Source organism: Pongo pygmaeus, chromosome 2 (genome assembly GCF_028885625.2).
Source record: "Pongo pygmaeus isolate AG05252 chromosome 2, NHGRI_mPonPyg2-v2.0_pri, whole genome shotgun sequence".
In the NCBI taxonomy this organism is placed as follows: domain Eukaryota; kingdom Metazoa; phylum Chordata; class Mammalia; order Primates; family Hominidae; genus Pongo; species Pongo pygmaeus.
Genome location: NC_085930.1, coordinates 151,338,081 through 151,361,409, shown reverse-complemented (window position 1 = coordinate 151,361,409; position 23,329 = coordinate 151,338,081). Strand labels below are relative to the sequence as shown.

At 38.2% G+C, this 23,329-nt stretch overlaps 1 protein-coding gene across 4 annotated transcripts in view; it reads right to left on the bottom strand.

The window, feature by feature from the left end:
• The window catches only part of PLS1 (plastin 1), a 115,031-nt gene that overhangs the window by 34,187 nt on the left and 57,515 nt on the right, over positions 1 to 23,329 (bottom strand). For 3 of the 4 annotated variants that reach the window (XM_054481244.2, XM_063662271.1, XM_063662272.1), the window contains 4 exons: positions 13,222 to 13,327; positions 7,955 to 8,118; positions 6,388 to 6,517; positions 1,230 to 1,362 (listed from right to left, as the gene is read on the bottom strand). In XM_054481244.2, the coding sequence (XP_054337219.1) occupies positions 1,230 to 1,362; positions 6,388 to 6,517; positions 7,955 to 8,118; positions 13,222 to 13,291 (497 nt within the window). In that variant the 5' untranslated portion in view covers positions 13,292 to 13,327. The remainder of the gene's footprint in view (positions 1 to 1,229; positions 1,363 to 6,387; positions 6,518 to 7,954; positions 8,119 to 13,221; positions 13,328 to 23,329) is intronic. The other variant, XM_063662273.1, reaches the window with a different exon arrangement.

Here is a 23,329-nt window from a genome sequence, read left to right as displayed (position 1 = left end):
GTGTGCCACCTCTCAGCTAATTTTTGTATTTTTAGTAGAGATGGGGTTTCACCATGTTGGCCCGGCTGGTCTCAAACTCCTGACCTCAAGTGATCCTCCTGCCTCAGCCTCCCAAAGTGCTGAGATTACAGGCGTGAGCCACCATGCCCAGTCATCACCCTGAATTTTCTTTATGTTAGTTTTGTCTTTATTTCACTTAATGATCATCAATATTCCACAGCCTAAAACAAAGAAATTCTCCAAGAAGCCAAGTTTCATAAAGTAGTATCAACACTGTTAAAATTACTGTTGTTGCAGAAAGACACGAAGCCAGAGATTTCATCTAAGACCAATAATTTAGACATTTTCAGAGAAATTAATATAAATTTTGTCTCTATATTTCAGAATTTTACCTTTTAAAACAAGAATAGGAAAATACCCATTCGGTTCATAATAGGAATTTCTCTGAGAGTCAAAGAAAGATAAGAATTGTAGGTGGAGGTCAAGGTATATTTTATATTTAATTTCATAAAATCTAATATCCTGTACTTATGGGTAAGGTTTTGTTTTCCTTTTTAAGTAAAAACATCAAAAAAAAAAGACTGAAGGAAATGTGTTAGAATATTAATAAGTCATTTATGGGTGGTAAGGATATTTTTGATGGTTATTTTCTACTTTGTAAATCTTTTGTACTTTTTATAAACTAAAGAAAAGACCTCTGCTTTGTCCAAAGAAGTATGCTGGGACTGTGGTACACACAACAATGACAAAGACATTCCCTCAGAGAGTTTACAATATAGTGAGAGAAAATAGAATGCAAAGAGCCAAGGATAACACAAGGCTGAATCAAAACATTATTTTCATTTAGGTACAAATAAGGAATATCTTCCCTTTGCATTTCCTCACGTCCCGTTCCAGTCAATAATCAATACTCTCTTACTGGAAAAAGAAAAGAGAAACCCTGCAAATATTTAAAACTGCATCAGACAAATAACTCAAAAGATTCCTGGCAATTATTACAGTAATATACGTAAAAGGCAACAGAAAAACAAGGGATTGTATTTGAAGGAAAATTTTGGAAATTTTCCAATAGATATACAGTAGTTCATTTTCTATGCAATATAAATTCTTCATGACCTAAGTAGCTACTGACTCCAAAAGACAATGGACAGCTGAATTGTAGTTTTCATGGAATGCTCATCAATGTAATCAGCAAGAACACAGCTTCCTTAACCAGAAGTTCAACTCACCAAAGAAGGATGCCATCTGCAAGTGACTTGAAAAGACTATCATCATTGGGATTCATGGGTATAAGATGCTTACAGTCAGGGTCATTCTCCAGGGCTTTGTTTATCCAGTTAACAAAAGCCACTTTTTCTTCCTCTGAAAGGAGAAAATCTTGGTAGGCAAATCTCATTTCACAAACTTTATTGCACTATAAAAACATACATAGCTATTGCACTACAAAAACATACTTGTTAATTTCTGCTCAAAGATAATAATTGACCATTATTACAAATCTACTAAAACACAAAAGGGTTCAAGAAAAGAAGAAAGATGGCTGGGTGTGGTGGCTCACGCCTGTAATCCCAGCACTTCCCAAAGCACTTCCAAGGCGGGCAGATCACTTGAGGTCAGGAGTTCGAGACCAGCCTGAGCAACATGGAGAAACCCCGCCTCTATTGAAAATACAAAAATTAGCCAGGCATAATGGCACATGCCCATAGTCCCAGCTACTCGAGAGGCTGAGGCTTCAGAATCGCTTGAACCGGGAGGTGGAGGTTGCAGTGAGCGGAGATCGTGCCACTGCACTCCAGCCTAAGCCACAAAGAGAGACCCTTTCAAAAAAAAAAAGTCGGGGAGCACGGTGGCTCACGCCTGTAATCCCAGCACTTTGGGAGGCCGAGACGGGCAGATCATGAGGTCAAGAGAGCAAGACCATCCTGGCCAACATGTTAAAACCTCATCTCTACCAAATATACAAAAATAAATTAGCTGGGCATGGTGGTGTGGGCCTGTAATCCCAGCTACTTGGGAGGCTGAGGCAGGAGAATGACATGAACCCAGGAGGCAGAGCTTGCAGTGAGCCGAGATCGCGCCACTGCACTCCAGCCTGGCAACAGAGCAAGACTCTGTCGCAAAAACAAAAACTAAAACAAAAACAAAAAAACAAAAAAACGGATCTATTAGGAGAGATGAAGATATATATCTTAAATGAGCACAATATATATTTGGTTTGATTCAAAAATATTTCCAAATATGTATTGCTTCTGAAAGCTAATGAGTCAGAAGCAGACCATCAGAAGTCAAATATGTTTATGTAATTAAATAAGGAAAAAATACAAGAAACAAATACCATGGCAATAAATCCCATCCTCCCCAAAAGGTTGAGAGAGCTGTGATTTTTAGCTTACAACAGAAATACTGAATTCAGTCAAGAGTTATTCAAATGAATAAAACAGCTCAATTTCAATAGAATTTAACTATTAAAAAATTGACACAAATTGGCTGGGTGTGGTGGCTCACGCCTGTAATCCCTGCACTTTGGGAGGCTGAGGTGGGTGGATCACCTGAGGTCAGGAGTTTGAGACCAGCCTGGCCAACATGGCAAAACCCCATCTCTACTAAAAAATACAAAAATTAGCCAGGTGTGGTGGCAGGCACCTGTAATCCCAGCTACTCTGGAGGCTGAGGCAGGGAGAATTGCTTGAATCTGGGAGATGGAGGTTGCAGTGAGCCGAGATCACGCCACTGCACTCCAGCCTGGGCAACAGAGCAAGACTCTTGTCTCAAAAAACGAACAAAAAATTGACACAAATCTAGATACCAGCACTATCTTTGGCCATCTTCATCCACCAACTTCTCAACGCATGGCTTCTAGTATGGGTATATTAATCTTAAGTAGAAAATTTTGTTGGGTTATGCAGTGGGGAAAATAGGAAGGAACTTAAAGTAAAAACATTGTACAACTTTATTATTATTCTGTAGATATAAAAATCATTTAAGATTATAAATCCTTAAAGTAAATAATCCCCATTTCCATCAGAGGGTAGCACATAATGAGTTGGCCTTCTCCATTGTTGCCCCAGTTCCTGGAATTAAGTAATTTTCCCAAGGGAATATTTTGCAGGTACCCCCAAAATTTAATCCACCACACATACATACACACACAAGCCAACAAAAACACAAATATGTACTAATATTTCCTCTTTGTACATATCATAATCTGCCTTATCTTCTCGCCTCCTCATACACACCTTCTTAGAAGGATTTGGAGTCTAGGAATTCAGAGATCACTAAAATACTGTATCTGCCATTGAGGAATTTTTTAGTGTAATTATAAAACAAATATACAAAGAAATGTGATATAAGGGAAATACATACACCACCAGAAATATATATGCAATGTTTGCAGAATTTAAAAAAACAAGCAATCACTTTTAGTTAGGGTGATCAAGAAAAGGCTTTATGGAGGAGGTACTATTTGAAATATAGGTTTTCAATAGGTGAATATAGGCAAGGAAAGAAAGGATGTTTCAGGTATAGGAACCAGGAATGAGATACCACGTCACAACCACTAGGATGGCTGTAATTTTTTAAATGGGCAAAAACAAGTGTTGATGAGAATGTGAAGAAACTGGAGCCCTCATACATTGCTGGTGGGAATGTAAGATGGTGCAGCCACTTTGGACCTTGAGAGCTTGTTTGGAGGTTCTAGCAGGGGAGTGCAGCTACTCATATACCCTTGACCAAAGACCAGTCCTCTTCTATTGGGGATGGTTGTCCTCTTCAACTGAGCACGCAGCTTCGGGAAGGACTCACATGGAGCACTGAGGGAGGAAGGGGACACCCGCCTAGCCAGCCAGATCAGCCAAATCAACCCTGGCAATCAATGGGGTGACAGATGTCACAGCCAGATCGCCCTCACAAGTGCAGCCACTTTGGGAAAACAATTTGGCAGTTCTTTAAAAATGTTAAACATAGAGTTAACAAAAATTTGAGCAATTCTACTCCTAAGTATATGCCCACGAGAATTCAAAGTATATGTCCACACAGAAATGCATTCATGAGTGTTCATATAGCATTATTTGTAATAGCCAAAAACTAGAAACAACCAAATGTCCATCACCTGATGAAAAGATAAACAAAATGTGGTATTGCCCATAGAATGGAATATTCAGTAATAAAAAGGAATGAAGGGGCCAGGTACCATGGCTCACACCTGTAATCCCAAGGCAGGCAGATGGCTCGAACCCAGGAATTCAAGATCAACCTGGGTGACATAGCAAAACCCCATCTCTACAAAAGATAGAAAAATTAGCTGGGCATGGTGGTGCACATTTGGGAGGCACGGTTGTGCACTTGGGAGGCTGAGGTGGGAGGATCCCTTGAACTCTGGAGGTCGAGGCTGCAGTCAGAAAAAAAGGAATGAAGTATGATATATGTGACAACATGGATGAGCCTTGAAAATATTACACCAGTGAAGAAGCCTGTCAAATGAAAGGCCACTACAGTATGATTCCATTTATATGAAACTTCCAGAATAGGCAAATTTATAGAAATAGAAAGTAGTTTAATGGTTGCAGAGCCTTCAGGAAGAGGGAAATGGGGAGTGACTGATAATGAATATAGTGTTTTTCTTTGGTGTAATGAAAGTGTTCTGAAATTAAAGTGATGACAATTGCACAACTATGAATATACTAAAAACTACTGAACTGTATACTTTAAAAATGTATTCCGTGGTATGTCAATTATATCTCAATAAAGCTGCTATTTTTTATAAAAGCCATTAAATGTTCCATATCTTTTTCTAGAGAATAGTTATATAGGTGTATTCATAGGTTAAAAGAAATCATCAAGCCATATACTTAAGAATAGTACACTTCGGCCTGGTGTAGTGGCTCATGCCTGTAATCCCAGCACTTTGGGAGGCCGAGGCGGGTGGATCACGAGGTCAAGAGATCGAGACCATCCTGGCTAACATGGTGAAACCCTGACTCTATTAAAAATACAAAAAAATTAGCTGGGCGTGTTGGCGGGCACCTGTAGTCCCAGCTACTCAGGAGGCTGAGGCAAGAGAATGACGTGAACCCGGGAGGTGGAGCTTGCAGTGAGCCAAGATCGCACCACTGCACTCCAGCCTGGGCGACAGAGCGAGACGCCATCTCAAAAAAAAAAAAAAAAAAAGTACACTTCACGCACTTTACTACATGTATCTTATACCTCAATAAACAAGTAAACAAAAATTTATGGTGAAAAACATCAGAAAAGAGGTTACCTCTAGGGAAGAATAGTTACTATCAGGGGAATGAGGGAGTCTTCAGGTGATGAAAAGATTCCATGTCTTGTTCTGGTTGGCAGCTACATGAATGTATACACATGGAAAAATTCATTGAGCCATATACTTAAGATTATAGCACTTTGCTGAATGTGTATTATACCTTAATAATTTTTTTTATCTTTAAAAAGAAGCCACTTCAGTAGAATTGACAGGCAGAAACTGGGTTAAGGGGTGAATACCTTTCAAAAAGTGAAGGTAACAGTTATGGACCTTTGCCTTTATGGCTGCTTCCCTAGTGGGAAAAAGTTGGGAAAAAGGAAAAACATATAATAAATGAGAGAAATTTGAGTTTATCGCTAGAGGAAAATCCAATTAGGAAGGGACAGAATCAAGAGGATAATTAACAGATTCAGATCTGAAATGAAGAAAGAGGGGAAAAGGTTACAGGTAATTTTGTCAAAAGGCCAAAAAGCATAGTTCTAGTTACGTTCATATAAATAAAAAGAACTTGGCCAAAGGTTCTTAGACATCTTAGATAACTTAACATGGGGAAGACACCTCATCTTAAGAGTTAATATGCTTCTGCATTTCCCACTGGGCAATGGTCCAGTGGTTTAATCAGATCAAGCAAATCAGGTGCTATGCTGTCTAGTCACTTGGTTACCAGATAAAAGATGAATCGGGTATCTCAGATCTCAGAAAATGGAAGAGAAAAATCCTTGTAATATAAGCCTCTCTCCCATTCCTAGCTCAGGTCTAAAAGTAAAGCCACCTCATCAGTCAGGATGAAAAACCATTCAAAAGCCACTTTTAAATACATCTAATGCTGGAGTATAAACAGCTTCCACTTTGTTGTTTATAATCTTGTTTCTGTAGACTGAGCCTGATACATAGCAGGAACTCATTGATTTCAATGATTCTAGGATTTTTCATTTTGACATCTGTGAAACTGAGATGTATTTCAAATTCAATGGCATGTTATACTGTGGTCTGCAGTATTTTTTTCTCCTCAATGGCACATAAAATAATGGTATGAATCACAATGAGTGGCATCTTAGAACTGATTAAATATGTCACTTAATGAATGAATCAGTGACTAAAAGATCAAATTTGGAGAAGTCAGTTACCTGAATAAGAATGCTGTGTGCCCTCACTGGAAATAGTTGAAGTTCCTCCAATAGCAGTAATCCCTTCCCTCTTGTTAATTATTTTTCGGAATGTTTTGCTGATATCTTTGCTTTTTAATTCTTGCATTAGCTGGAATGGAACATAAGTAAAATTGAGAATCAGATAATCAATAAAAACCTGACAAGATGAAGGATATTTATTTACACTTCTTTATTTGAAATGACACCAAATTAAATACTAGTCAGTTGTACTTATTCCTTGTATACACAGATAACTTTCATTTTACTAATAACACAAAATAGACAAACACTTGAACCCCAAACGGTGGAATAAATTTTTTATAACTAAGCTTAAACTGAACACACTGAAATTATTCTTCTTGGCTTGCCATAATCTTTTGTACTGAAAACCTAAGAAATAACTAACTACATGCTAAAGATAAAAAAATGCCTTAATGAAGACATTTTCCTGCCTGAACATCTCAAATGCATTCATGATAAAATAAGTCAGCTCTTAGAGGAAATTACATAGGCTTACAGAAACTCCCTTTCCCAGTCATTTTCTCACTGGACTCACCAGAGATTGGCAACACTCAATTCAATCAGTTCTGCTTGCAGCAAAGTGATTGGGTTTTTTTTAAACGCAAATCTGATCTTGTCACTTCACATTCTATTCTTCCCATTTAATTGGCTTCCTATTGCTTTTAGGATAAAAACAAAAATTCGAAATGGCCCTGTGTGACCTGATTCTGAGTTACTTCTCCAGCTACATTCCTTACCCTTACCATCTCAGCTCCAGAGCCACACAAACCTTCTTTCAGTTTCTTGAGAATATTCACCATCTCTAAAGCCACAGGGACTCTACCCATGCTGTCATGTCTACCTTCCTCCCACATTATTCATCTTCCCACAACCCACTTTTATCTGTTTAACATCTGTCTTCAGAACACATCACAGTCTTCACTCTGTAGGGATACCTTCCCTGAGTCCCTGGGTTATCCAGCCTTGCCTCCAAATTCGATTCCTTCTACCACAAACTCTCACAGGATCTGTACCACTCTGTCATAGCAATTCTCACAGTTATCTTTTATCAATTTGTGCAATGCAGTCTTCCCCCACACATATAAACTCCATGAAGGCAGGAATCACGTTTCTTTCTACTCATCACATTACTCACAGTGCCTAGCAAAATTTCTAGGAAGAGAAGAGCTAAAATACCTGCTTAATCAATAAAGAATACAAAACCAGACAATTCATATTTCATAAATATTTATTCAATTATATTAATGGTCAATAAGCATTGAACTCACCTAGTTATTCTAGGGAATGATTTACTATTATCTAAACCTGATTTCCATTCCAACAATTTGAGAATAATTTTTTTCCTGTTTTATGAATTAGTTGTGGAAATTATTTCGATAATAATAGTTATTGTCATCATCATCATCATTTTAAAGCAGTCCTTTTTCTGGTCTCTGAAGCTGGATTTAACCAAAGCTAGTGATGACATTACTACAATTCTGCTCTAAGCAAGATTATCGTAGCCCGAAAGGATTAGATTACTTACTGACACAAACTCTTCAAAACTGATTTTGCCATCTTTGTTGCTGTCAGCAACTGATAGAATTTTCTCCACAATCTCGCGCACCTTGTAGCCAGGCAGAGGAAGGCTTGCTTCCTTAAACAGGTCTTGAAGTTCATAGTCACTGACATACCCACTATTGTCAATATCTGTAAATATATATCATAAAATATATTTTGTAATCTTTGTTGAAGGTGTACACTAAGAATGCCTTTTGGGAGGATTCATAGATGTGCAGACAGAGCCTTCCACATTTGTTTCACAGGTGGCAGTAACCTTTTTTCCTGTACCTGATCCGTACAGAATATGCTATATGCTTTATTTTAAAAACTCATATTTAAGCCAGGCTTGGTAGTTCCAGCTATTTGGGAGACTAAGGTGAGGGGATTGCCTGAGCCCAGGAGTTCGAGGCTGTAGTGAGCTATGATCGCACCACTGCCCCTCAACTTAGGCAATAGAGTGAAACCCCATCTCTTAAAAAACGGAAACAAAAACAAAACAAAACCCTTGTATATATTTAAATCGAGTTTATCCCCATAGATTTAGGGCCACCATATATATTTTAAGGGTACTGTTGCTCTGATAGAAAACCCAGTTTTAGCACGTGACTGAGCATCAAAGAAATAAGCATGGGGGGGCCAGGCGCAGTGGCTCACACCTATAATCCCAGCACTTTGGGAGGCCGAGGTAGGCAGATCACCTGAGGTCAGGAGTTTGAGATCGGCCTGGCCAACATGGCGAAACCCCATCTCTACTAAAAATAGAAAAATTAGCTGGGCATAGTGGCGAGCACCTGTAATCAAAGCTACTCAGGAGGCTGAGGTAAGAGAATCACTTGAACCTAGGAGGCAGAAGTTGCAGTAAGCCGAGATTGCGCCACTGTACTCCACCCTGGACAACAAAGCGAGACTCCATCTCAAAAAAAAAAAAAAAAAAAAAAAGGAATAAGCATGGGGAAGTCACAGATAGCTAAAAAGGGAGCACCCACTCAGACTTTAACTTCTTGAGGGAATTTAGAAAATAAATCTGCTGACCCCACATTCCATACAAAATACATGCGCTGTGTAAAATACACATAAGGCATTTGTGTTCTATGTTTCATTTGGTGGCAGTTCTGTTTCATCTGTCAATAACTCATTGCTTCTTCATTATGTATTCATGATACCATTATGTACGCTGAATCATGCTTGATGTCATTTGAGATTAGGTGTTCAAGAAATTCACACCTATATTTGGACTTTGGGAAACAGGTTTCCAGGTCATGGCATCACTGAGAGATGTCCTTCCCTAGGTTTCCCCTAGAGGCTGGGTATCACTTCTTGACTCAGAACAAAGGCAACACAAAACACTTCTGCCCAGAGTTGACAGAAGAGCTTTGCATTGTTTTGTTGCCTGGATCCACCTTGTATAGGCTCTCTTTGCTCATCTGGTAATAGCTGCTTTGTTTCCTATATTTCTTGTTCTTCTTAATAAAAGAGCTGCTATACTAACTGAATTAATGGTTAGGATAGAAACTTTTCTTTGGAACTCTCATATGAAAGTTTTAGAATTAATACTGTTCAGAATGATAGAATATTTCTAAACTAGAACCACCAATAACCAAAATATTGGTATAATTGCAAAATTCAGCTAGGAAGCTAAGTTGCTTGATATTGCAATAATATTGCCTTCTTTGAATTTAGAGAAAAATCTCATTACATGACCAGTTCAGAACTGTTTCCCATAATTCCGAAATATACACATAGATTAGGCTGGCTTATTTCTAAACCAGCATAATAGCAGGAAATATTTTAAAATAAACAAGACTGAGGAAGTTATTTGCCTAATAACTATCATGTTAAACTAACAAGATTAGTTAAGAGCTAGGATTCTGAAGACAGATATGGGGGCTTAAGCTCCCAGGCTCCATCCCTAGGTCCTCTGTGGTTTTGGTGTGACATGACAAGAACTAATAGAAACCATCTAATGCACATATATGCTTAGCCAAGCGACTTGTTAAGAACTTGACTTATCTCATGAAATTGTTTTTTTCTTTTTTTCTTTGAGACAGAGTCTCGCTCTGTCGCCAGGCTGGAGTGCAGTGGAACGATAAGAACTTGACTTATCTCATGAAATTCTTTTTTTCTTTGAGTTGGAGCCTCGCTCTGTTGCCAGGCTGGAGTGCAGTGGTGCGATCTCAGCTCACTACAACCTCTGCCTCCCAGGTTCAAGCGATTCTCCTGCCTCAGCCTCCCGAGTAGCTGGGACTACAGGTGCGTGCCACCACGCCCAGCTAACTTTTGTATTTTTAGTAGAGATGGGGTTTTACCATGTTGGCCTGGATGGTCTCAATCTCTTGACCTTGTGATCCGCCCACCTCGGCCTCCCAAAGGGCTGGGATTACAGGCGTGAACCAATGCACCCAGCCATCTCATGAAATTCTTACAACTTTGAGATGGTTACTAATGTCATTCCCATTTTAAAGGTGAGGAAATAAAGGCTTAAGTTAAATAACCATAAAGATCGCAGTTTGAAAAGAAAACAGGACTTTCTTACAACTCGACAACAACAACAAAACAACTTGATTCAAAAATAGGCAAAGGGCTTGAAATGACATTTCTCCAGAGAAGATATACAATTGGCCAATAAGCACATCAGATGCTAAACATCACTAGTCATAAGGAAAATGCAAATAAAATGAGATACTACTTCACACCTAGGAGAATGCTTATTATCCAAAAGAACAGAAAACAAGTGTTGGTGAGGATGTGAAGAAAATGGAACCCTGGTACACCACTGGTGGGAATGTAAAATGGTGCCTCCACTATGGAAAACAGTATGGTAGTTTCTCCAAAAATTACATATGGAATTACCATATGATGTAGCAATTCTGCTACTATGTTTACACTCAAAATAATTGAAAGCAGGGACTTGAACAGGTATTTGTAGACCTATGTTCATAGCATTATCCACAATAGCCAAAAGGTGAAAGCAACCCAAATGGCCATCAGTGGAAGAACGGATAAGCAAAATGTGGCATATACATACAATAAAATATTATTCAACCTTAAAAAGGGAGGAAATTCTGACACATGCTACAACATGGATGAAGCTGTTGATGAGGACATTGTACTAAGTGAAATAAGCCAGTCACAAGAAGACAAATATTATGTGATTCCACTTATGTAAGGTACCTAGGGTAGTCACATTCATATAGAAAGTAGGATGATGGTTACCTGGGGCTGGGGGAGCAGGAAGTGGGAGTTATTGTTTAATGAATATGGAGTTTCAGTTTGGGAAAGGGATGGTGGTGATGAATGTAGAACAATGTGAATGTACTAAATGCTAATGAACTATACACTTAAAAATGGTTAAAATGGCAAATTCTGTTACGTATATTTTACCACAATTTCAAAAAGAAACAATACAGAGAAATATTTCAACTTCCCCCTTCTCCCCAGCGGCCCCAAAATACTCCATCTAATAACAATGGATGGCCGTGTTCCTCTGTCCCTGAGAAAAGTGTGCTACAAATTAGCAGAGAGGTTTCTGAGTTCACAGAGTAAAAGTTTACCTCGTAAATAAAGTCAGCAAGTACCTATTATGCTAGTGTTACTGCTTTGCTCAAACAGAACAAATTATCTTGCTCTCAAAATTGTTCCATCAAGGACCTGCTTCTGGGTTGGGGTTTTGTACCTGGCAGAGCAGCTCCCTCACTACGATCTATTGAAAATCAGCCCTCAACACAAGGTTTTGTTTAAAAAAAAAACTGTTCCATCAGTGAATTGTTTATTCAATATATCATTAAGTAAATATTGCAAGATTATATTAATATGTTCATGAGTCAAAGATTAAAGTTGTTGTGCTAAACAAAGCAAATATATTACTAATTCATTTATTTTACCAAGACCTGGGTAGAATTTTATTCAAGCTACAAAACTGCATCTATAAAATAACAGAAATATCAAACTATGAGATACATTTTTATTACTTCCCCTGTTTCAATGCTCAAAATGAGCAGAACATTTCAACAATTGCCCAGTTTTTGTCTTGAAAAGATTCTGGACACTACATACAATTCTCTATAAAATGTATGATTGTTTTCTGAAAATCATACCATATTCATACAATGCTCTAATGACAAATATGCCATTCCCAGGGAGAAATGGAAGAGCCCAGAGATTTGTAGAATTTACTTTACTTTATTTCACAGTAATGATTTATAAAACATGAGCTTCCTGAGTTTCACGGTTTTTTGGTTTTTTTTTTTTTTGGAGTGCTTTTTTTTAAAAAACATATCATTTTTCCTTGTATTGGTCAATAAAACTCATGTTGCATGATATTTTACTCACATTAATTTTAGTCGTTATTAGGTTTGTGAGAAATCTAAGCACCAGACCAGCGGTGATCATTTTCTCCTCCCTGATCTACCATATGACTGTTTTTCATGGAGGGCTCTATTACACTAGAGAAGGAGCTTGATGAGTAAGGGGCAAACATAGTGGTGTCATTGTCCCAATGTCTATTCACTGTGCTCACCTTTCACTGGGTTCACCTTTCACTTGCATGCATTTGCAAACTAAAGCAAAAAAAAAAAAAAAAAAAAAAAGGTATTTATATTCTCCTTGTTTACCATGGGTTTCCTAAGAGCAAATTGCAGAAGAATTGAGATCCAACAGAGTATGAGGAAAATTTTTTGGAAGAAAAATACAAAACTGTCAAAATGATAATGTCATAAAGACAAAACAGTAAATGGCTATAAAAAGTGAAAGAAGAAAAATAAGGCATACGGCCTTTAAAAACAATACTAAGACTTTCTAAATTATGCATGTGGGAGAAGGAAAATAAGACATATGGCATTTAAAAACAATACTGAGATTTAAAAAATATTCTGCATGAAGTCAGAAAGTGTTATTGTTAGTGCAAAGATGTGAAGGCCAGAGTTCAGTTTATACACAAGGAAGTATTTTTATATTTTCTCTCTGTAATAAGGATACCGTGTAAAGTGTATTCAGTTACACTGTCATTCATTAACCAGGATTACTCTCTGCAAAGAAATGATCAAAGAATTCAAAGTCCAATTCACCTAGAAATTCAAGCCAGTCTTAGCTTATCTTTCAGAAAGAAAGAATCCAGTGAAACCTAGATAGAAAAAAAGGAATAAATCTGGAGGTAATTGGGTGGTGGTAGATGAAATAAAAGGTATTTTTCCATTCCTGAAGTCTGACATCAAGCAGACCAGTAATATCATATTTACTTTTTCTCAAGCATACCTATTTTATTAAATGCCTCTTGTAGTTCTTCAAGCTCCTCCCGAGAAATGGTAGTAGTACTGTTTTCCATCTTTGGACAGAAAAGACTATCTTCAGGTCTTTATATCTAGAAAAAGCAATATTATGAAAAGAGCATGAAGCCTTTGGAAACATTTAACTAAGCAATATAAGGTACAGAAGAAGTACATTCTCTAGGAGGAATTATCTATGAGATCTGGCTGACAAAGAACAAATATGAGTAGGTCCCCTGGTAACAATCTCTCAGCATAGGCCCGCCAAACTATAACTGAGGCTCAGTAAGGGGAAGAAACACCTATTTTTCTCACCTTGTGCTTTTACACAGATATTTCTCAATAGCCTAATGAATTAATAATTTCTATTTGCATTTTACCCCACAATTTCAAGAAAATAAGCATTGCATTTCAAGTTTGAGAAAAGTATAGCATTTATAAATGTACAGCATAAGGTCAGAAAGTAAAATTTTTTAAGACACGAATAATGTCCACAAAAAAGGTAAATTCAGCATCTGCTTATCTTATAATGGGATTTGTGGTTTTAACATTCAGCTTTACAATATCCAACCACTGCCACATTCTTTCCCCTACCCCATGTGAAGTCTCTGAGAGTCTGTGGGGCTCTTCTTTTTTAAGGTATGATCGTGGCTCACTGCAGTCCTGAACTCCTAGGCTTAAGTGATCCTCCCACCTCAGCCTCCTGAATAGGTAGGACTACAGCCATGCTCCACTGCACCCAGCTAATTTTTTAAGTTTTTTATAGAGACAGGATCTCACTATGTTGTCCAGGCTGGTCTTGAACTCCTAGCCTTAAGCAGTCCTCCTGTCTTGGCCTTCGAAAGTTGGGGGCAGGGGGCTTTTGTATTCTGAGTAAGTAAGACAAACTAAAAAGGAAAAAATTATGTAAAACTGGGCTGTAGGAAAAGTCACAAGGTGGTGTGTGTTCACTGCAGAAAATCATTGATAATGAATGTCCCAAACAGAAAATTAACATTACTCATAATCCTTCTACCCAGAAATATCGACAAATATAATTTCGTTGTCTTTATCCTTCTGACTTACTTTTTTTATTTTTTTTGAGACAGAGTCTCACTTCTTCACCCAAGCTGGAGTGCAATGGCACGATCTCAGCTCACTGCAACCTCTGCCTCCCAGGTTCAAGCGATTCTCCTGCCTCAGCCACCCCAGTAGCTGGAATTACAGTCATGTGCCACTATGCCCAGCTAATTTTTGTATTTTTAGTAGAGATGTGGTTTCACCATGTTGGCCAGGCTGGTCTCGAACTCCTGACCTCAAGTGATCTACCCACCTCAGCCTCCCAAAGTGCTGGGATTACAGGCGTTGAGCCACTGCGCCCGGCCCCCTTCTGACCTACTTTCAAAACACATGTGTACCTTTTTGGGGGTGAGAGCAATGTGACCATACAATATTATAACCTTTTTGTTAGTACTAACACATTGTCACTATGTTTTCATGTTGTTCATCAACATAATACTTAATGGCTACGTATCATAACTTATTTGGTAAATCTCCTCTTTCAGAGTATTTGTACTGCTTCTAATTTTTCATTACAAATAATGCTTCAATGAACATCCTTGCAGATAAATCTTTGTTCTCCATGTTTATTCTGTGTGATAAATATCTAAAAGTAGAATTACTTACATTTTTAAGACTTCTGATATCTAGCAATGCAACTCTTATTTATTTATTTTTATTATACTTTAAGTTCTGGGATACATGTGCAGAGAACATGCAGGTTTTTCACATAAGTATACATGTGCCATGGTGGTTTGCTGCACCCATCAACTTGTCATCTACATTAGGTATTTCTTCTAATGCTATCCCTCCCCTAGCCCCTATCCCCCAATAGGCCCTGGTGTGTGATATTCCCCTCCTTGTGTCCATGTGTTCTCATTGTTCAACTCCCACTTATGAGTGAGAACATACAGTGTTTGGTTTTCCGTTCTTGTGTTAGTTTGCTGAGAATGATGGTTTCCAGCTTCATCCGTGTCCCTGCAAAGGACATGAACTCATCCTTTTTAATGGCTGCATAGTATTCCATGGTGTATATATGCCACATTTTCTTTACCCAGTCTATCATTGATGGGCATTTGGGCTGGTTCCAAGTCTTTGCTATTGTGAACAGTGCCGCAATAAACATACGTGTGCATGTGTCTTTATAGTAGAATGATTTATAATCCTTTGGGTATATACCCAGTAATAGGATTGCTGGGTCAAATGGTATTTCTGGTTCTAGATCCTTAAGGAATCGCCACACTGTCTTCCACAACGGTTGAACTAATTTACACTCACACCAACAGTGTAAGAGTGTTCCTATTTTTTTTAGTGAAAGCAAGTTTATTAAGAAAGTAAAGGAATAAGAGAATGGCTACTCCATAGACAGAGTAGCCACAACTCTTATTTTTGAAATGACTTAGTGGCTTTTCTATTCAGTGTAAAGCTAAAGATGAATACAAATTATATTGTATTTCTCATAAACACTTAGTTCTATCAGACAGTTAATATGTGCCTCAGAAAATAAGTGAAAACAAGTGCTTTATAAAACAATAGGAATTGAAGCTAAGTGGAAAATCCTCTTTTTTATACACTTTTATAAACTTGTGTTTATATAGAAGGTTCAATATCATCCCTAATTTTTCAGTGAAGCACATCAATTTTCAAAATAATTTATTCACTGAAATTTCATTGATCATTGAAAAATTAAATTGTGTGATGCCCTCTAAAAGTATGGCTCATTTGTGATCTGTACACAAATTTATTCAGGAATTTTGGTGTTCTTTCAAAATCACAGATTTCTCTCTCTTACAATTTTTCTGGAGCCTGGTTCTAACTAAATGTGCAATTAATCTTTTGGTCTTATTTTAAATATACTATTGTCCGCTATTTAATTCTACACTGTTTTTTAAAAAATTCTAAAGAGCTCAAGTCAGTAGAAAAAGGAGTAAATAGAAGTCATCTTACTCCCCAGATGCAGTTTCTTACATCTTAGCATTAAATACTCATTTCATTGGATTCTCACCTTTAGAAAGCTTTACTATATTTAAAACTATTTACAGGCATACTTATTTTGTGTTCAAAGAGATGAAATAGTTTTTTTACGGTTGTTAAGCATAATTCCCTGGGTCTGCAAAATGCTACTTGTGTTGTGGCTGGCTTTGAATCTCTGTGGTTTCAGTGATCCTGTAGATCCTTTCCTGTATTCAAAATGCTTTCTATCCCTTGCCTCAAGTTTTAAAAATAGTAGCCCAGTTTTAGCATTTGCACTCCACAGAAAGGCTGCAAATTAACAGTGTTTGTGTTGACCCTGCATTTGAAATGATAAAAATAAAACTGGGGTTATATTCTTTGCTCATGCCTATTCAAATTTATATAATTTGTTAATTACATAAACTGTTTTTAGTCTCATATAACCAGGCAAAAGCAGCATGTAAACTTATCAAAAAAGCAATTTACCCATACAACATTGTTTCCTATCTTTAAAGCTTTGTTTTTATAGCTAATAAGTGTAAAGATGTTGCTTTGAATCCTTTGGCATTAAAATGAAACAAACAGAAAAATATAAAAGGATCTTCAAGATTGTATACAGACAGCTCCTAACTTACAACGATTTGACTTAGAATTTTTCAACTTCACGATGGTGTGGAAGTTATACACAGTCAGCAGAGAGCGGTATGATACTCTCACCATGTTGGGCAGAGGTGGTGAGCCACGGTCAGCCATACAATTACAAGGGTGAACAACCAATACTCTACATTTACCACGTTGTCAGAAAGTTTTGCCCAACTTTAGGCTACTGTAAGCATTCTAAGCATGTTTAAGGTATGCAAGGCTAAGCTATGAGATTCAGTAGATTAGGTATACAAAATGCATTTTTTACTTACGACGGGTTTATTGGAATGGAACTCCTCTAAGTTAAGGAGCATCTGTACTCTCAAAAAAACAAAAGAAGATGCAGAAAAGTAAGTGTGGCACGGGAAGGAGAGTGATGGTATCAGCTGTATGTTTATAAAACATTTTCTGGAAGGGTACAAAAAAATGGTAACAGTTGTGATTTTTACGTTGTTAGTCTCATGGCAATTCAGGGTTGTTTCTATTGCCTTTTTTTTCCTGAAACTGTTCTAAGAAGGGTTTTAGATTCTGCCAATCATAAAGAACTGCTCTGACTAACTCTGGTAAACTTTTAAAAGGCTCAAGGAAGAAATCTGAGGGAGGATAAAAGATCAAATCCAATTTTATCTAAATTTTCAAAAGTCTCTTTTAGAATGTGCTTCTTTAACTTTCCAAATATATATTTGGTTGTGTCACGGTATACTTGAGGATTAGGCAAGCGAAAAAGAGGCTTTAATTGGTGAAAGAAGGTTCCACTTAAAATGATTTGTGCTTAAAGTGGAAGTAAATTAGCCAGGCATGGCGGCACACACCTGTAATCCCAGCTACTCAGGAGGCTGAGGCAGGAAAATTGCTTCAACCCAAGAGGCGGAGGTTACAGTGAGCTGAGATCGCGCCATTGCACTCCAGTCTGGGCAACAAGAGCAAAACTCCATCTCAAAAAACAAAACAAAACAAAACAACAACAACAAAAAAAAAGAAAAAGAAAAAGAAAAGTGGAAGAGGAACTGATCCTCTAGTAGAAATGGAGACTGAGGCAGACTGGGAAGAGGCTTACTCTTCATTATACGCTTTTTGTATTCAGTTTTTTAGACCATCAGCCTACCAAAACAAACAAATAACTGAAAAGCAAAGGCAATTTTGGTAAAACATTCTTAAAAAATGAAACAAATACTAGTGGTCTAAAGATACACATTACTGGGTACTGATAATGATAAAATTATATATACAGTACCTATAGTGACCATTTTAAATAAGAGCACCTATGTTTCTTTACAAAGCAAAATCTATGATTAAAATAGTGAACTAATTTATAGCTTTCCACAAAGGCACCTTTTCATTTCCCAGCTATTCTATTTTCCCATCTTCCACAGTGGCCCTGTCACAGGTCACTTGAAATTCTGACTTCTCAAGCTAGCCCCTGACTTGGGTCAGCCAGCTTTTCCCCTTATCCATCCTCCAAAATTTCCTTTTTCCTTTATTCTTCCTCGTCTAGAAATATGAAATATAATGGCAAATATTTATTGAGGGCTTTCAATGGGTCTGGAACTGTGCTAACCTCCTCACATACATGAGCTCACTACGCATTTATCTGCTCTACTGATGGTACAAGCATCATCCCTTAAAAATGTGTATTTGAGGCCTACAGAGATTAGGTGACCTGCCCAAGGAAGGTAGACAAAATAAGAGATTCAAAGCAAATGTTTTTCTAGTGCCCAAGTTCTTAAGTTCTACACGTAGTTCAATTAGCATTCCTACTCTCTCACGGCAAACATCATAACTAGTTTTAAAGAAAGGAATGATGACTACTTAACACTAAAATGTGAATAACCAGTAAACCAAGCCAGTAAAGTGTTAATTCTTTCAAATATATTTACATTACTATTTAATCAATATGTATACATCAGTAAAATAAATGAATCACATCTGTTTCTCAAAATCATACTAAATGAAAAAAGCAAACTGCTGAAGTATACATACAGTATACTATTTATTATACATTATAAAAACACAAAATACTATATATGTTGCTTATGATCCCATACATATGTAGTAAAACTTAAACACACATGAGAATAACACAACAAATTCAGAATAGTGGTGGTCTATGTAGAGGGAGGCAAAGAGCAGGGCTTGCAGGGTAGGGCTGGATCTGTTACATCTTTTTTTTTTTTGGAGACAAAGTCTCACTTTGTTGCCCAGGCTGGAGTGCAGTGGCATGATCTCAGCTCACCGCAACCTCTGCCTCCCAGGTTTAAGCGATTCTCCTGCCTCAGCCTCCCGAGTAGCTGGGACTACAGGCGCCCATCACCACATCTGGCTAATTTTTTTTGTATTTTTAGTAGAGACAGGGTTTCACCATGTTGGCCAGGCTGGTCTCGAACTCCTGACCTCAAGTGATCTGCCTGCCTCAGCCTCCCAAAGTGCTGGGATGACAGGCGTGAGCCAGTGCCCCCAGCCTGTTACATCTTTTTTAAAGATACAGTTGAAGCAGTTATGGCAAAATGCTAATGTCTGCTCAATCTAGGAAGTGAGTACATGGACATAGGTTATACTGATTCTGTATTTTAGTCTTTTGCTTTAAATAATTCATATTATAAAAAATTATTCTTAAAGAGAAAAAGGGATGCTTCTTAATCCAAAGCCACAAGCCACTAATAAAGGAAAATCAAGCCATAAAAATAATAAAAAATAAAGATGACCAAGAATATGTTTTTGAACAGGGGAAATTTTACCAAGGCTTTAGGAAATTTAACTACTTCAATCTTGAGAAATTAAAATAATATTATTGTGGGAGAATAATTTATTGAAATGTTAAATTGTGTTTATCCTTTTTCCTCCTCAATTAAAGCAATAACACGCTGGGCGTGGTGGCTCACGCCTGAAATCCCAGCATTTTGGGAGGGCGAGCTGGGCGGATCACGAGGTCAGGAGTTCGAGACCAGCCTGGCCAACATAGTGAAACCCCGTCTCTACTAAAAATACAAAAATTAGCCAGGTGTGGTGGCACACGCCTATAGTCCCAGCTACTTGGGAGGTTGAGGCAGGAGAATTGCTTGAACCCAGGAGGTGGGGAGGTTGCAGCAAGCAGAGATAGCGCCACTGTACACCAGCCCGGGCGACAATGCGAGACTCCGTCTCAAACAAACAAAACAAAACAAAACAAAACAAAACAGCAATAACACTATAACACTTTCTTATCTGAGGGACTCTGGCAGCATAGAAGGCAAAACCAGTCTAGAATCTTGGTTCCCTCAGTCTTTGGGAAGAAGCATGAACCTCCTAGAGGGCTTACTTAGGTTGGATGTCCTGGCAATCGGATCAGGGGGAAGAGGCCACCTCTGAGAAACCACTAGATGAGGAAGGCAGAGAGAGGGAAAGATCGCCTCCACGGGGAGGAAGGGAAATCTCTAGATGCCAGCAAGTAAGACTGCTGCTTGCTGCCCTAGGGGTGGCAGGTGCAACAGAACCTCACCGGAAAGAATCTGCAGACTAAGCCAAGGGGTGTTTCCCAGGTAGCCACTGAAGACTGATGATGGAGAATAGAAGAGCTTCCTCTCAGCCTTTTGCTCTACATTAGACCCAGGACAACAGAGGCTGAGGAGCAGATTCCAGGTGCCTGAGAAAGACTTGGCAGTATTCAGGCAGGATGAAGCATGACAATAAAAATAAAGTTGCTTTAAAGAATATCAAGAAATGTGATCTTTCTTTTATCTGACTTTTATGGAAAAAGACTTGATAGTGTTTCTATGGAGAATTGACTGAGATCAGAGGTTCTAGAATATTTCAGTATCTCTGGTGAGTAGAAGTTCTACTGGTACCCCATGTCCTCTTCTTCTTCTTTGCAAATTATTGTCTCTCTCACCACAGCCCTTCCCTTTTCCTATGTTAGTTCCCATTTTCAGCCCTCCATTATAAGTTTACAGATCACAAGGTCACTGAAATAAATCACTATGTGAAAAAAAAACAGCTAAGAAATAGTTGAAGAATTTTCCTTCTAGTTTAAAGGAAAACCTGGAAAATATTTTCATCTATATGTCTAGCAATCTCCTTATTCAACCACATTTCACAACAGGGAGCTGTATCATTCATTTTGGAAAAAGTATTCATATTCCATATCAACCTGTCCATTTTTTATCAGATTTTCTTTAACTGGAATGTCTACTGACTCTTGAATATAAGTATGAATTGGGATATCATTTATTTTGTTAAATATTAGTCTCCTACTCTACATAACAGCCTTGACTGTCCTTTGGACAAAGGGTAAAATATATGAAAATGGTGCAATATAATTCAAAAATTTCCTGAGCCATCCTTCAGCACTAAAATAACTGAGTTCAACTTTTTCATTCATTCACAAGGGACAGCTATGATAGAAAACTTTTCTTAAAAATTGGTTGGGTGTGGTGGCTCATGCCTGTAATCCCAGCATTTTGGGAGGCCGAGGCGGGCAGATCACTTGAGGTCAGGAGTTCGAGACCAGCCTGGCCAACATGGTGAAATCCTGTCTCTACTAAAAATGCAAAAATTAGCCAGGCCTGGTGGCATGCACCTATAATCCCAGCTACTTGGGAGGCTGAGGCACAAGAATCGCTTGAACCAGGGAGGTGGAGGTTGCAGTGAACTGAGATTGCGCCACTGCACTCCAGCCTGGGTGACAGAGTGAGACTCTATCTCAAAAACAAACAAAAAAAAGTAATTAATTTGATTGCCAACAGCCTGGATTTGCCAAATCCTGGGCTATTTTAAAAAGACGATTTTATTTTCAAACACATAAAATAATTTCCCACATGCTTAGACAATCCTAGAGAACTTGAGAACTTCAAGTGTGCACCATTATGAAGTGTTAAGCCTGGAACAGTGCACCGGGGGGAAGTGACACTGGTTCCAAACTGACTGACTCTTTTGTGATCTTTTTTTTTTTTTTTTTTGAGACGGAATTTTGTTCTTGTTGCCCAGGCTGGAGTGCAATGGCGTGATCTCAGTTCACTGCAACCTCCACCTCCCGGGTTCAAGCGATTCTCCTGCCTCAGCCTCCCTAGTAGCTGGGATTACAGGTGCCTGCCACCACGCCCAGCTAATTTTTTGTATTTTTAGTAGAGACGGGGTTTCACTATGTTGGCCAGGCTGGTCTTGAACTCCTGACCTCAGGTGATCCACCCACCTCAGCCTCCCAAAGTGCTGAGATTACAGGCATGAGCCACGGTGCCCGGCTTGTGATCTCTTAAAGGGAGGCCTGACAATCTCCTACAAAAACAAAACATAACAATACACTGTTATTTTAACATTGGGACTTTTTTCTGCTTCAGTCTTCCCAAGTATTTACCATTTCATTATACCCCACGTTGCCAAATTAATGTGGTCTCTGTTCTCCACTCTCAATTTGACAGCTTGGAAGGCCAATTCCCCCATATCCTTAACGCCTTCCCATTGGCATAAGACATCATCACTTCTGTCTTTTCCTTTGCTCAGTGTCTTCATTTCTTCTGTATTATTCCGTTCATGTACATTAATTTATTCTTGGTTATGTGTTGTGTTGTAATGGTCTTATTTTGCTATTGTATTTTCATCCCACCTTCCTATCATTGTTTGCTCCTTGCAGGTAAAGGATATTTTATATTTTTATATTCCCAGGGGCCTTGTGTTGTATATGTGGGGAAAGGTTAGTAAAATTCATTAAAGGTAATATTTCTCTAATATTTCTCTTCACAGAGCATAAGGAGTACTAGATAACAAAGGGCCAAATAAAACAACAGTTTATGGGAAATGTGCTACCAACTGACAAGAGGAGACGAAGAGTTTCTATACGTCAATAACCAGTTCTCTTCATTCACTTACCCATTTATTTATTCAACAACTTATTGAGCACCTGTTTGCTGTACCTCTTTACTGTGCTGTGTATTAGAAGCACAAAGACTAATTTGACAGCATTCAAAGTTTTTAATCCACATGTTTATACATGATGTTTCTTCTAAATCTATCAAAATAATTTTTGTTGGGCCAGGGGTAGTGGTTCATGCTGTAATCCCTACACTTTGGGAGGCCAAGGCCAGAGGATTGCTTGAGGTCAGGAGTTCAAGACCAGCCTGGGCAACATAGTGAGACTTTGTCTCTACAAAAAAAGAAAAAAAATTTAAGTTAGCCAGGCATGGTGGTACGCACCTATAGTCCTACTACTTGGGAGGCTGAGATGGGAGCATCACTTGAGCCTAGGAGTTTGAGGCTATAGTGAGCTATGATTGTGCCATTGCATTCCAGCCTGGGCAACAGAGCAAGACTCTGTCTCAAAAAAAATAATAGTATTTGTAAACTTTTTCCTAATCATTTTACAAAGGATTTAATGATATAGCCTTCATTCTTCCCTAGGTGAAGCTTTTAAGTTCTGATCCTCTTGTGCAAACACTAGATATATAAACAAATCTTCTAGCAAAGCAGAGAACAGACAGGGCTTACCTACATCCCCT